This window comes from Alnus glutinosa, chromosome 6 (assembly GCF_958979055.1).
Source record: "Alnus glutinosa chromosome 6, dhAlnGlut1.1, whole genome shotgun sequence".
NCBI classification, from domain to species: Eukaryota; Viridiplantae; Streptophyta; class Magnoliopsida; order Fagales; family Betulaceae; genus Alnus; species Alnus glutinosa.
Window position 1 is genome coordinate 25898843 of NC_084891.1, and position 15585 is coordinate 25914427.

The 15585-nt window shown below is 37.0% G+C and overlaps 1 protein-coding gene across 1 annotated transcript; it reads left to right on the plus strand.

The window, feature by feature from the left end:
- Positions 1–1625: 1625 nt before the first annotated feature.
- On the plus strand, positions 1626–12243 carry LOC133870745 (GATA transcription factor 25). Its single transcript, XM_062307952.1, has 7 exons — positions 1626–2246; positions 2591–2671; positions 2757–2890; positions 6569–6676; positions 6964–7069; positions 11808–11867; positions 11981–12243. The coding sequence occupies exons 1-7, from the start codon at positions 1938–1940 to the stop codon at positions 12092–12094; spliced, it is 912 nt and encodes a 303-aa protein (XP_062163936.1). The 5' UTR covers positions 1626–1937; the 3' UTR covers positions 12095–12243.
- The last annotated feature ends 3342 nt before the right edge of the window (positions 12244–15585 follow it).

Sequence of the window (15585 nt, forward strand, 5' to 3'; positions counted from 1 at the left end):
ATTTTTTTATTTTATTTTAAGTGACATAGCAAAACTACTTGCGCGACATTTTCATATTAATGTCACGTAAGTAATTTTATTCAGTTTTGGGTGGAATAAGTAAAATGAAAAAAGTTAAAAAGTTAAAAGTTAAATTTAAAAATCTAAGGAGTAAATTAAAATCATGCAATTACCCTCAAAGTAAATTTATATTTTTCCACCACACAATTAACAACCTAGTATTAACCATATATTTTCGTATCTTATGAAATTATCAGTAAACTTGCAAAAAATAATATCAAGATTTTATATCAAATTTATGTTTATACTCATTTTACACAAAAATAAAAATAAAAAATAAAAATCAAACCCGTTATCCATACACATGTTAATGAAAATGTTATCATACTTAAGCTTGTGCGTGTTTATTGATAAAACTCAAAAAGATGGGCTATATTACTAAATCAACAAATATATAGTCAAACTCCCGTCTTCTCTTCGAGTTTCTCTGTGACTGAACAACTAGGTGAAGGGGTGTCTTGCTTTTAAGGCAAGATTGCCTCCTAGTTGTTACGACTGAGGAGTTTAGAACGAGATTCAAATAAAGAATTTGAATTTGTTTAGGTTTGTGATTTTAAAATGTATTGTTTAAAAAAATGATTTTTAAAAGTGTAGTTAACCGTTTGACAAAATCACAATTTGACCTTTAAAATTGTAGGTTAGCCTTTAAAATTATGGGTTTTCAAAAAAGCACTAATTAATTGCATGCAATTTGAAAATGCAGTTTGCAATTTTTTAAAAACATAATTTCCAAACGATTTATTTTATGCAATTTTGGTTTAAAATCGTACTTTTTGTTTACGAAATCTCAGTTTCAAATACATACTTAATGTTGTTACGAGGGAACTTGTCTTTAGCGGAGGAGGAGAAATTTGGCATAGAGGTTCAAGACTAATAAAATAAGTCCAAAACACTTAAAATCGACATAAATTATTTTCAAATTTGTTTAAAATAGGTCATAATATAGATCTAAATAAAGTTAAGTGAAAGAGACTCAAAGTGTGCTTACCACTACATTTCGCATATCAAAATTGTGATTTTAAAGAGTAAAATGCAATTTTATCTAATGTTCAACTGTGTTTTTAAAAATCGTATCAAATTGCATGTTTTAAAAGCGTTATTTTTAGATTATACTTTTTGAAATCGCAAACTCAAACGGATGTTAATAGTTTGAAGGGCGAATTATACCCCCTCTCTTTTTTTTCTTTCTTTTTTTTTTAGGAGGATATTAGAATTGAGGTGATAATTAAGGAGTAAATGTAGTTTTCCCATTAATTGACTACTTTGTTTGGAATATGAGAAAAGAATGAATTGAATGATGATGTCAAATAATATTTTGCTGCATGCAGCATGCTCCTTAAAATTAAGAATCTTAATTCAATTTATTTATGGATTATTTTCAAACCGAGAATATTGCTTGAAAAAAGAAAAAAGAGGAAAAAAAGAAAAAAAGAAAAAAAAAAAAAAAAAAAAAGGTCAGCCACAAAATTCCGAAGGGGGCATACTTCGTAAATACGAGCACTATTCAGGGTCACTCTTCTTTCTTGCATACCCTCCTGTCCTGAGCTGTCCTTCACTCTTTGCTCTCTCTCTCTCTCTGTGTGAAAAACTCCCGCACATCATCACTCCTTCCCATTTCCCATACACCCCACCCACACACACACACACACAAACAAACAAACACCAGTTACACGAACACAAAAATACAATCACAAGCACAAATCACCCTTTCTTATTCGGGCATATATTCCCAATTCTCTCTTTTCTTTTTCTTTTTCTTTTTTTCACTGAAAAATCTCTATCATACTCTTTCCGTCCCCTAGGGTTAGGGTTTTCCCACAGCGCCCATTTGCATCTCTAATGCCCCATCCGCACTCGCTTGGATTCCGCAAACCTCAATGTACGGACACGCCCAGTCCCTGAACATGTCCAACCAGATCGCCGCGTCCGCCGACGAAGACGACGTCTCCGGCGCCGGCGCCGAGTCGATCGACAACTCCCACATTCGCTACGATGCCCCCTCCCTCGAAGACACTGCCGGCGCAGTGGTTGAAGTCGTCGAAGACGTCGCCTCTGACGCCGTGTACGGTCAAGGTGGTGGTGGTGGAGCGGCGGAGATGGCGATTCAGCGTCACGACGGCACCAGCCAGCTCACGCTCTCATTTCGTGGCCAAGTCTATGTATTCGACTCTGTTACCCCCGACAAGGTGTCATTTTTCTCTGTTTTTTTCTTCTGTACTTGGTGAATTATCTGGTTTAGGGTTTCTTAGTGTTTCTTTTGATGGCTGTTTGGATGCCCAGAAAATAAGTGAAGAAAATGAACTCTTAAAAGTTTGGATTTATTCTGTTTGGGGCATGAGAACCAAAATCTATACTCAATTGAGCTTAATACGATTTCAATTTCACAACATGCAACTTAAAATCAAACGAAGTTTCACTTTTGTGTCTCTCTGAGACAAATTCTCGGCAACCAAACTGAGAGTTGGGGTTCGGCATCTACAAATTTTGAAGATTTTGATTGTAAGGCTGTGTTGTGGGTTTGCATTTTAAGGTTCAAGCGGTGTTACTACTGTTGGGGGGCTGTGAGCTATCTTCGGGGCCACAAGGAGATATGTTGCCTCAGAACCAGAGAGTACTTCCTCAAACCATGAATGTTTTGGACATGTATTTTGAGAATATTATTGGATGCTTTTTGTAATTGACTGCATTTTCTGTAGGGCGGTGCGATGGACTATCCTGTAAGTAGTCAACCACACAGAGCTGCCTCGTTAAATAGGTTCCGCCAGAAGAGAAAAGAGCGATGCTTCGATAAGAAAGTTAGATATAGTGTCCGTCAAGAGGTGGCGCTCAGGTTTGGTGAATTTTTGTGTGGTTTTTTTTCCCCAAAATAGAATTGAGCTGTATGAATAAAAAGACGCATCATAACTAAAAAGAAAAATAACCAGTAGGTTGATATGTAGGTAACTTTTGCTTGCCAAATCTGTTCCGACATTTGGAAACCGGCGATGGTTGCAGTTGTCGTGCCATCTTTTTAGTGATTTGATATGATGTGCTTATAATTTCATCCGCATACAGTTCATTGGAACATTGTCTTATTATATTAATTCATTATTCATTGAGCTCAAATTAAAAAGTTCATACTTTTCTTGTAAATGGCTCTTTATTTTAAATTGATGTCTAAACCTTCTATGGATGCTATTTGATATGGGTAGACACAGAACTTTTTAGGTGGATGCAGACTTTTCATATATTTGTTAGATCTTTTTTTTGGGTAAGATGACCGTAGTGCTTGAATTTTACCGTGATTTTTTTTTGTTTATATTAGACAAATCTATAATTTTTGGAAATTTATATTTATTGGATCTTAAATGATTCTAATAATTCATCAATTTGAAAACCACCTTGATTAATTCTATGCATTCCCTGGGTGACCAAATATCCTCCTTGAACTTACAAGGCCTGAAGATGTTGTGGTGAGGCACATATGGCCGTAGAAAAAAGGATATGCCAACTAATCAACATTTTAGCAACTTGGATGATATTTAGGAACCAACAATTGATGGCACAAAGAAGAATGAAATAGAACTTAGAAGTAGAGAAATCTAATCTGGCAGAAAGATACTTCACCAATTCTGGTATCCACATAATATAAGCACAATAAAGAGAATTTTTTTAAAAAGTACTATACAGTTCTCTTTTTTTTTGATAAGTAAGAAGACTTTATTAATGAAAGCGTAAGGCGCCCCTACGTACACGGGAAGTATACACATAAACAATTAAAGCCAACCCGCTAAAACCCAACAGAAAAAACAAAACCCAAACCCCCGAAACCAAAGAAAAACCCCAAAACAAACTACAACAGAACCCAAGAAGGAACCCACCACCCACCAAAGCACACAAACCTACCTCATGTGTGCCTTGCCTTTCCTACTCCTAGAAGGATCTTTCGCACCACCATAATTGATGAAGCTATGCAAATTAAGTAGCTCCCTTTTTCCTTTAGACTTTTGGCGCGCAATCATCTTCTCCCGCCGAAAATCTTCTTCCATGGCATCCCTAATTGCCAAGGCCTCCTCCCCAAAAGCCCCTTCCAATGCCCAGTCCAAGGGTAATCCCTCCCAATAATCGTTTTCCTCCTCCCAAAGTATGATCTCCCCGTTATGGTCAAAACCGACAGGCCAATTTCGAGATTGGGAGAAACCATTTCCCTCAACGGAACGAGGAAAGATGTAGCCACTCGGAGGAGAGGAAGGACCTGCTACCCTGACGTCCTTGACCTCCTGCGGCAAAACGGGAGGGACAGAAACAATCGGGGGAAGATTGAGAAATCCCTTCCTAAATAGACACTGATTTGCTGGCGTCTCTGTCTTTTTTTTCGCATGAAACTCTCCACCTGTAGCCTTAAAAAGAGCAAGTCCAACAGATTGCTTCGAGGCTTCTAAAGAGTCTGATAAAAACCCATCATTCCAAACCACATAATGCCTTATCCTAAGCTCCCTAGCCCTCCTGTAATACTGCTGGAAAGGGCGGCTTTGCAGCAAGGGGGTGGGGGAAGAACGAATCTTCTTTCCCAACTCAGAGCCCCTGAGGGAGAAGGAATAGTTGAGACGGAGAGCTCTGCACCACACAAAAGCCCAATCAACGCCGGAGGGGCAGCCAAGGTTGCCGGAGATGTCATCTCCGCAATCGACAGAGGTGGGAAGACGAATAAAGGAGCCGACTTAACCAGAGACGACCCACCCCTAGGTCTGTCTTCGCACAAAGGATCCCCTTCGGGAAGCTCCATCATCGACTCCGGCAGAATTACTTCGCACCGCCCAAAAGAGGTCACCAGCGACGTCTCCGGCGTGAAACTCGACGACCGGGAGGAACTGGGTTTTGGCATGAGACGACCCAAACGCAAGCCCTTTCGTCTCAGTCCGTACCTTGCAAGCTGGCCCAGAAGTTTCTTAGTAGCCCGGCCCAAAACCTGTTGAACCCTATGACCCACTTACTCCACGTGCGCAACTTTGAAATTTCAAATTTCAAACTCGCATGCGGAAAATATGTCTTTCCCAACGGACAGAGAGGCTGGTCCTTACCCAACATATCAAACGAAGAAGACTCCAAGGTAGAACAATCCAACGTCGACCTCAGATCTGCATCTAACACCCTCACTGCCGGTAGAAGGTCAAGATCACACTGTTCCATCGGCGTAACCTTTCTCCCGGAAAAACGATCCCCCACGATAGGCACCTTCTTAAGAGCACATATTGTGCATAACCTCTACTATTTTATTCATAATTCCAAAGTCGCTATAAATTATTTAATCTTCTTTACGCCTTGCACTAAATAAGGAAATTATTTTATCTTCTTTTTAGATTCTTCCAAGAGTCACTCATAGTATGTGGTATGCTTTTATTTTAGTAGTCATACTTGGTTGCTATAAAACATATCTTCTCATGTCTTTCCTTATTTTTCTTTTCTAGAAGGCACAAACCAAATATAAGGTATGGAAAGCAAATAAGATTTACATTTTTGGGACAAAAGGTGGGGATGGTCATGATTGGGCAAATGCTATGCTATTAGACGTTTATCTAACATTATATATGTATTATAAAGTAGTTGAGAACTTAGGCATATTTGGGATAGTTTGTCATGTACCATTGCACACTAAGGTTTTTTTTTTTTTTTTTTTTTATATGTACCATTGCCTAGTTGTATAAGCCAAGTGCTTCCATTCCAAGTTTCAGTGTAGGCATACTGATGCTACTGGGGTCTTAGTTTCTAGGTATATGACCTCACCTGCCACTCTATTTTTATGATGGGGTTGGAAGGGCTGTTTGGCTCAAGGGCCATTGTTTTAACCTCAAAAGGTTTTTATGAGCAGAGAATTCATATGATGCTAAAACTTGAATTTTACAGTTTTGTGAATAGAATTAGTACTACAGTGGACATTACCGTCTTGGGACTCAGACCCTTAGAAATGTAATAGTATAGATAAATGATGAATTACAGTAGTAAGGCTGAAAGCATGAAAGGAACCTAAACAACCACAACAAATCTCCCTTCCCCCTCCCTTTTGGGGCCAATTATATATATACAGAAAGGCCACCACAATTGCTTTTTACGTAGGCTGTAAAGTTTTTTGGTTGGTGTGGGCCCTGTAAGTCTAGTTTTATTCTATTAAGATGACTGGTCTTCCTCAATAAGCTGTGTATGGCATCATTCTTACAAATGATTTAACTTATCAAAAAAGAAATCATTCTTAAAAATGACTTATTAAGTTTTTGTACGTCTATTTTTGACAGGCTGATTTTACTTTGATCCTGTCTGTGCAAGTCTGCAAGTCAGATATACATTATTTCTTCCTTTCCCAGTGCTGGTCGCAGAAAATCTTATTAAAAAAGAATATGATAGGAACTGAAATAAATTTGTTTTGTTTTACCACAGCCTGCCATTTATTGATGATTTTGCTTCTTTTTTTTTTTCCCTATTGTGACCAGCTATTCTTTTGTGTTTCTGATACTTATATGTTTTACTGCTTCAGGATGCAGCGCAATAAGGGTCAATTTACTTCTTCCAAAAAGTCTGAAGGAGATTATAATTGGGGTACTGTCCAGGAGTCGGGGCAAGATGATAGCCCACCAGAAGCCTCGTGAGTTAAATCATTATTACTTTCTCCAGGACTTCTTTTTTGAATGATTAGGGGATTCTCTTGTATACTTCTCACGCACTAGGGTTGCGCCCTTGCGCTTCTTCAATGAGATTATATTACTTATTAAAAAAAAATTCTTCCCAAGATGCGTTGGATTTTTTTTTTTCAGAAATGCGTTATATTTTTATTTCAGATTTCTAATGTGTTTATACCTTTTAAAATTGCTACATCTTCTATTTATCAAAAAAGTACTGTTACATCTTACTATTTTTTGTTTGCTTGTCTAGATGTACACATTGCGGCGTAAGTTCAAAGTCCACCCCAATGATGCGGCGGGGTCCATCTGGTCCAAGGTCTCTTTGCAATGCCTGTGGACTTTTTTGGGCAAACAGGGTTAGTATTCATATCGAATGATTTGATTGCTTTATTATTTTGATTTTTTTTTTGATGAATATGGCTTTGATTTTTTTTTATTTTTTATTTTTTGGTAGAGATGAAAATTTACATTTTTAATACTTAAAGAGGCTTGATATCTGCTGTCTGAAAAACATTGTTTATCCTGGCTTCAATACAATGATATATATAACACATGTTACTTAGTTTCCATGTAAGCATAATTCATGTATCCTTCTTATGCACGTGCTATTGATTCATTTGCTGCTCTTGTTTTATGCGATTAGATTCAAGCTTGATACATATGTGGAGTATTTTTTTTTTTTTTTTTGATAGGTAAGAGAAATTTTATAAAAGAAGAAAGCACCCCTGAGAAATTTTATACCATCTTCTTCATAATTCACACAATTTACAAGAAACATTTTTCGTTTTGAACATAGACTATATTTCATAGAGGCAAAGGGAAGAATATATTTGACACGTACTTTCCTGGTGTTGTGTCACTTGAGTGGGGCTTCGGCAGTCGGTGGTGGTGTTGCATGGGGCATAGGAACGATCATGGTGCCGTGGTGCTCTTTTGAGAGAAAATGTATAAGATGGTATTCTAATGGTCGAGCGAATACAGATATGGGATCTATCTCAAAATAAGCTGTTGTGATCCTGTGTTTTCGTCTGAAGATGATTTGGTGTTCCAGGCTGATGTGGCCTACTGCTATCGGGGGTGTAAAGTAAGGGTGTACAAACGGTTATAACTGGTGGTTATTGGCTAAAACCGCTAACCGCCTAGGCGGTTATTGCATTTTACCAACCGCAACCGCCTCCGCCTAGGCGATTAGTGGTTATTTTTATAACTGCCGGTTAGCGGTTATTAGGTATATAACCGGTGGTTGAAAAACCGCCTTTCAATTTGAGCTTTGGACCGGTTTTGGGCCCGTCTTTGTGCATGTTTTAATTTTTTCAAATCCAAAACACAACCAAATACAAACAAATCCAAAACCAAATATTATAAATCCAAATCCAAAACATTACAAATCCAAATAACCAAATACTCTAAACATTATAAATCCAAAGAAAAAGGAAGAAAATTTCAGCAAATAAAAAAAGCCTTCTGTTTACACACACACACACACAATACGAAAGGCAAGCTTTTTTCCTCTATACCAAATGGCTACAATTCTTAAATCGCTTCATTTTCTGATACTCTATGTTACCAATACTCCTTTGGCCTTGGCTCAAGATGAAAAGCAGTTCATCTACAATGGCTTGAACCAAGCCAAGCTGCAGCTTGATGGAATCGCACAAATCCACTGCAATGGTCTATTGCAACTAACCAACATTTCAGACAACCAAATTGGTTGTGCTTTCTACCAATTTCCTATCAAATTCGACACAGCTTCATCTAGTTTAACTTCATCTCTTTCATTTTCTACCAACTTTGTGTTTGCCATGGTTCCTAAATTCCCAAATGATGGTGGTTTCAGCATTGCCTTCACCATCAGTCCCTCCAGGGACTTCACCTATTCTGGAGAAGGTTGGTATCTGGGGCTTTTCAATGAGTCAAATAACGGCCTTTCCGCAAACCACATATTAACAGAAGGGGGATGTTGGAGTTATTGAATAGTTGGGGGGCGGCAATTGGGAGTGGTCATGCTAAAGAGGCTTGGCGGTTAGCTCCTCTATGCTTGTTGTGGTGTATTTGGAGGGAGCTGAATGCTCGTCTGTTTGAAGATGTAGAGACACCTATGGTGGAGCTACGGAAGCGGTTACTCAATACTTTATATTTGTGGATAGCGCCACATCATAGTTTGAGTGTCTTTACTTTTGTAGATTTTTTAAATTTATTTTATGTTCGACCCTTTTAGGGGCTCTCTTGTATACTTCCCGTGTATAAGGGTTACGCCCCTTTGCGCTTTTCAATAAATTGCTATTACTTATCAAAAAAAAAAAAAACAAAAGGGGGAAGATAATCCATAACCCTGAAAATCAAACCATATTAGCAATTCAATCCAAACAGATCTACTTCTACTTCCAGAGTTCTAGCACAATCCTAATATTGAAGTGCTATAATCAAGGTAGAAGATTGAAAAACCGATCAAAAGAAGCAAGCAAATGGCATCAGTTTTTCATCAAAATGCAAAGCACATACAGAAAGAAAGCAAGAGAAAGAGAAGCTTATGGATTAGCTTGAACTGAGAGGAGAGGAACGGCAGCGGTGGAGAGGGCCGAGAGGCTGGAGTGGAGACTCAAGATTAGGTCCCTGGAGAGCAAACGGTGGACTCAATGTAAAATGTAAATGAAACTGAAAGGCTGAAAGTGTATGAAACCCTAAACCTAAAGGGCCAAGGCTAAATCAGTAACTCAATAAATCAGACTTAAATCATCAATACTCAATCATGTATTCAAGTTGAAACGACGTCATTTTGGTATTTTAAAATACCAAAACAACGCCAGGCAGTGGCAGTGTAACGTAGTGTTTATATATATATATATATGGGTAGGCAGTTAGCGGTTATTAACCACTTTTTGCAAATCCTATAACCGCTAACCGCTTGCGCTTATGCAATTAGCGGTTAACGGTTGCAAAGCGGTTATAACCACTCCGTTTGTACATTCCTAGTGTAAAGAACGTGGTTTACACCATGTCCTTATAGAAGTTAAACTCTAGAAACAAATAGTTGAGGGCAAATTACCAATAAAAATTGAAGGCTGAAGTTGATTATATTGTCTTACTTTTGGGTGATGTAAGTTCCATATATGATGTTTATAGGTTTTATTCTTGACCAGCTATTTAAAGAAAGGGTGGTTATGCTATGCAATGTGTTTGTTTGGGTTCACAGTTTAATCCCAATGTGATGATTTTTTATTTATTTTTTGATAAGTAAGAAATGTTTTATTCAAAAGCGTAAGGCGCCCCTAGATACACAGGGAGTATACACAGGAACAACCAAAACAGCCCACAAAAAGAAACCCGAACAAACCCACAAGACTTAAGCCCTTAAACTCAAAACTCACAAGAAGTACTCAAAGCATCAACAAAAAAACCCAAACACACCCACAAGGACCTAGCCCTTCAACCCAGAACCCACAAGAAGCACTCAACGCTACACCACCTGAGCCTTTCTTTTCCTTCTCCTAGAGGGCATGCTGCATCGCCGTAGTTAAATGAAGCTTTCCAGATTCAACACCTCTCTCCTCCCTTTAGTCTTAAGACGCGTACCCTTTTTAACTTGATGGAAATCATTTTCAATGGCATCCAAAATTGCGAAGGACGAATCTTCATCCTCAACACCATCTGACGCCCAATCCAAGGGCATGTCGGGAGGATAGACACCCAAGGGGTAAGGGGAGTCTCCTTCCTCCCCAACCCAAACCTCATCTTTCTGATCTCACACAACAATCTCCCCATACGAGCCAAAACCTACTGGCCACTTCTGAGATTGGATGAAGCCATCTGACCTAAAATTCACCTCCTTATCAGCAATTGGAGGAGCACAACCACTCAAAGGAGAGGGGACACTCAGGAGAAGGAAGCCTCGTCGTAGAAAGCTAGACGGAGAAGACTTACCCACTCCCCCATATAGTTAATACAAAGGAATATAATGGCATTCCTTTGGTAGGATATTCGTCCACTTTGTTTCCTTTACGTGGCCTGTTTCTCCACAAGGGCTTTCCCAGTCTCTGTATCATAGATTAGTCCTCCACTCGTTCGTCTAGATGATATTTGCAAGAACTGATCATGGATCACTAAATGAGCATACAGAGACCTTTTATAGGATGTTTGGATGGGGTAATCTTTTAGGATTCTTGGTTGCACTTGAGTGTGGGAACGTGGATTCCCTCCCAACCCCCTTTTGCTTGGAATGTGGATTCCTTTCTAGAGAGGTAGGAACCATAATTTGCTTACTTTTTATTAAATGAAAAGAATGTGCACATAATTTGTTTTTTATTAGTTGACCCTTTTATCTCCTCTCACAACTTTCAAGTGACCAATACTTGTGCACATAATTTGAAGCAAAAGTATCACTCTTTTGTTTTGTTTTGTTTTTTTTTTTTTTTCCCAGTTTTCCCGTGAGAGTCTGAGAGAATCATTCTATTTTCTGATAGGTAGATGTCAAACTTGAAATGATTATTTTGATAAAAGATTGTGACGATTAGGTGGGTGAATTGATTTTCAATGAGCTCTACTATACATAAGTACTTCTTGTTGTCGATGGGTTCCATTTCTCTCTATATATTGCAATCAATAAAACTAAATTCATGGCCCAGATGGGTTTCTTTTTGTTGGTTGTAAAACGTGCAAATTGTATGGACAATATGGACAAACAAAACATGAGAATCTCTTATCAGATTCCTAATAATTTTCAAACGTGAGAATGGTTCATTCCCAGGCATCACATTCCTGGAAATCCAGATTCCCAAGTATCACATTCCTGGGAATATGGATGCCGGGGAGAATGTTAGATTTCACGAATCAAATGCCACGTTGTTTTAATATCTGACATTTTTAGTAGCATAGTTTGTGATTATACGATTTCTGGCTATTCTTGTTTAATATACCTCCCATTGATTATTGGAGGATCCTCCAATCTTTCAAATGTTTTCAGCTCATCCTTAAGCTGAAGGCCTAACACTAGACATTGTTTGTGATCATTACTTGTAAACCTGCTTGCCTTCGTGCATCTGCATCTTCTTTACTGCTTCCAATATTATCCTACTTTTTGTCGATTGAATTCTACAGGGGACTTTGAGGGATCTTTCCAAGAAAACCCAGGATCATTCGCTCACTGTGGCTGAGCAGGTATGCTTCTCATGGAGTGTATAAGTATAGGGCTCTAGGTATTCTTCTGTTTACATTGTCCTGCAATTTTAATGCTGCACCCTTTGTTTTTTGGCATTTCTATCCTTAACTAGGGTGAAGGTGAAGCTCATTCGGACTGTGGAACTGGAATTCATACAAACACAAACAACAATCTTGTTACTTTCTCTAATGGTGATAATAAGTCAGCTTTAATGGCTGAGCACTGAGTGTTGGGAGTTATCTTAACAAAAGCAGGCCATAGCAGTTGCCTCTGGCATCATTCAAGTAGGTTTTCTAGTAATTTCATTTGTCTTGTCCATCCAATGTACAGATGTAATAGTGCCGTCATCTATCAATACAATAGGGTTATCTCTTATATCGTTGGTACTATGCAAGGATTATCTCTAATGGTTCCATCTTTTTATGTATCATCATAAAGCCTCAATTATCTTTACTGGTAATTTTGAACACCATATACTTATAATGCTAATAGCCCCCCGCCATAGCACGGTTTGGTGAAATTTCTTATGTTTTTTCTTCTTCTTCTTCTTCTAAACTCTTTTTACCATGAAACATTCTAGTTCTAGCATAATATTAAAAAATTTCTAGATACGAATTAGTCTTTGTCGTCTCTAAGTTCAAGTCCGACGAACTCCATATACTAGTCCAATTTTTTTTGCTATCCTTCATAAATCGCTCTATCTATTTATTCCTTCTTTTTTAAATGTCCTTGTGTAGTAATGTTTGAATTTTCTGTAAACATTTTTGAATTCACATGGAGTTTGTGACTTCCAATATGCTCAAAGAAACCTCTGTTGAAGTTTCGACAGATGACCGACCCAGTTGGTTTTTAAAAAATTCTAGGAGACTGCCACACGGCACGTCAACTGGCTATGAAGTGCCCTACTGGAACTGAATTAGACAGGTTCCTGTCCTGTTTTTTGTTTCTTCCATATTTGTCTTCCTAATAAAATTGGGCCACTTTTGACCACGCACGTTCCTGACAGGAAACCTTTGGAACCCTCAGCGTTTAATATTTTATATTATAAACTATTTGTACTTTATATATTGGGATCATTTGCTTTCTTGACTTTTTTTTCTTTAAGGTTTTAGGCCCCGAAGACTATGAGTGAAGAGTAATTTGAGCATTGTACCTAAACGGACTCCGAAGCCTGCCACCTGCTAAACAAACTAAAGGAAACTTTTTAAAAGGAAGAAAATCGTAACCCAATCCTTCACGTAAAGGTGGTCACAGATTTGGTCGGCTGGTGTCGAAATCTGTCCAACCGGCCCCCACTAACCTAAAGCTTTCACAAGTGGTCTCATCTGCCAAATTTTTCTGTGGGTTGATGATAACATATGTGATGGACTCTTTGGGTTTTAATAATTTTTCTGTGGGTATTCAAGCTGTTCAAACACTTATCCGGATGGATAGGTAAGTCTATGGAGGGCCCTCTCCCATTGTGTGTGTGGGGTCAAACATGTAAGAGGCACCGTTTGACAAATAACCTAATTTTATTTTTATTTTTTTAAAAAAAATCAATTTTAAAATATTCTTACTTTTTATATCACATCTTTCACTTTATATTACTATTTAAATAAAAAAAAACCCACTAGAAAAACACAAAATTTTAATTTTTTCTTTCAAAAATTTCATTTTTTTTTATTTATACTTTATATTACATCATTCATTTATTTCTATTCAAACAAAAATTTCAATACAAAATCTTTTACCAAATATAACAAAATCTCTAATACAAAATACTTTGCCAAACATACCCGCTGCAATTCAGTCCAAAATTCCAATCCTAGGAAGAAATATGAATGAAGAGAAATGTTAGAGTTACTAAATTTTTTACTAAGAGATGGATACTAAGATGATGTTGAGCTTATTCATTTATATCCGTAGCGTTTCTTTTTATTAATTATTTTGATCATCTCCAATGAATAAACTTTACATTATCTTAATATCCATATCTTTGTAAAAGATTTAGTACATCTAGCATTTCTCATTAATGAAGTGATATAAACATCAGCATGTTAGCCATCCAGGAATCAGTACTAAATGCTAGTATTCTCAAAGCTCCCTCAACAAATCGATATGATTTGAGAATAATCAAGATCAGCAAAATACTAGTGGCTTTGTTGGGTAATTCTATATTTTTAAAATAAAAATATTAACTAACAAACAAAAATACAAAACACACAAAATTACTTTAATCTTCATGGAATACTTTTTCAAATAAAAAACTCTCTAAAAAATTATTAGCTTGACATAACCACCATCCAAGACTCTGAGTGTTATTCTAAGTGATAATATCAATCAAGTATCAGACTTTTAGGTGATCCTTTGATTTGGCAAAGAGTAATAGTATATACTACTCTTATCTTATCCTTGTTGCATTAGACTAATATGTCAATGTTCATCGGTATTTAATTTTTCTTTTTAATAAAAATTGATTGAAATACTAATAAACACTTCAATATGAATATGAATTTGAGATAGAATTGTAGCATCCAAAATTACTCATCGGCTAAAGACATTTCTAGTCCCAATAGGCAATAAGCCCCGCATCAAAATGTATAAATTATAGAGTAATGTTATAAGGAGTTGTTCTCTCAAATGTCATGTAACTTTTAAATTATCATTCAATTTTAAATTTTTATTGTAAGATACCACTTATAAGACGCATCTGACCAAATAAGTATCTGAACATCTTAATTTTTATTTGGTCAAATAAATTTTATAAGAGATATCTTATAATTATTTGTTTAAATTACCTTAAATTTGATCAAGTAATTATAATCTTTCACACTTAGGTGCAGCCTCATTGACCCCCCCCCCCCCCCCCCTCTCTCTCTCTCTCTCTCTCTCCCTCCCTCAAAGACGAAAAATCTGCCCTCAATAGTCACTAGTCAGAGGTGAAAAGGCCTCCACTCACTTAATTGGCCATCATATCATTCGGTCTTTCCTCGGAAGATCTCATTCCCATTAAAGCATCTAATCCATATACAAAGTGCCCTATCCATTTCTTCTTTATTTCGACTACTCCTGCAATTTTACGATAAGTTTTTAAATAGTAGTTATAATAATTTACTTAACATCTTGAATTGCCATCATTTTTATAATAATTTTTAAAACTTAAAAAATTATCAAGGTAGTTTATTTATCTTTTATTTTTTTTTCCCCAGTTTCACAAATTCATTATAATTATTTATTAAATTTTGTCGAAATTTCTTAAGATATAAATCATTTACTAAAAACTTTTTTGGACCTCGTAAAGGTCAATTCAAGTCCAATAGAGCATGTTACTCCTCGAACTTTAGAGGATTTATTCACCCTCAGAACGAGTTGCACTCGTTGGTCACCCTTCCCACAGGAATGGCCTGATTGACAGTCTCTAAACCGATGGTCACTTGCTCGACGAACACGCGGGAGAAGGACCATAAAAAGAAATGTACCTCAAGTATCCCTCTAGTTTTATAATCTTACATATTTAAACTTAGCTCGATAAGGGAATATCCTTATGAGCACTCTCTACGTAAAGCCACTCAAATGAATATACCTCCTTCTATATTGGACCTTTAACTACTAATCATTGCCATATCAAACCCGTATGCCTTAACGAGATAATCTTATAAATAAATGTGACAAATCATATTTACGAGCTAGATACGCACACTCTTTCATTCTCACTCCCTTGCCTCTTAGTTTCAT

What these genes read in the sequence shown, in the direction of transcription:
- LOC133870745 (XM_062307952.1), top strand. Translation starts at nt 1,938, where the DNA reads ATGTACGGACACGCCCAGTCCCTGAACATGTCCAACCAGATCGCCGCG. An exon ending in ACTCTGTTACCCCCGACAAG is followed by an intron (nt 2,247 to 2,590) that starts GTGTCATTTTTC and finishes TTGCATTTTAAG; the next exon opens with GTTCAAGCGGTGTTACTACT. An exon ending in CGCTCACTGTGGCTGAGCAG is followed by an intron (nt 11,868 to 11,980) that starts GTATGCTTCTCA and finishes ATCCTTAACTAG; the next exon opens with GGTGAAGGTGAAGCTCATTC.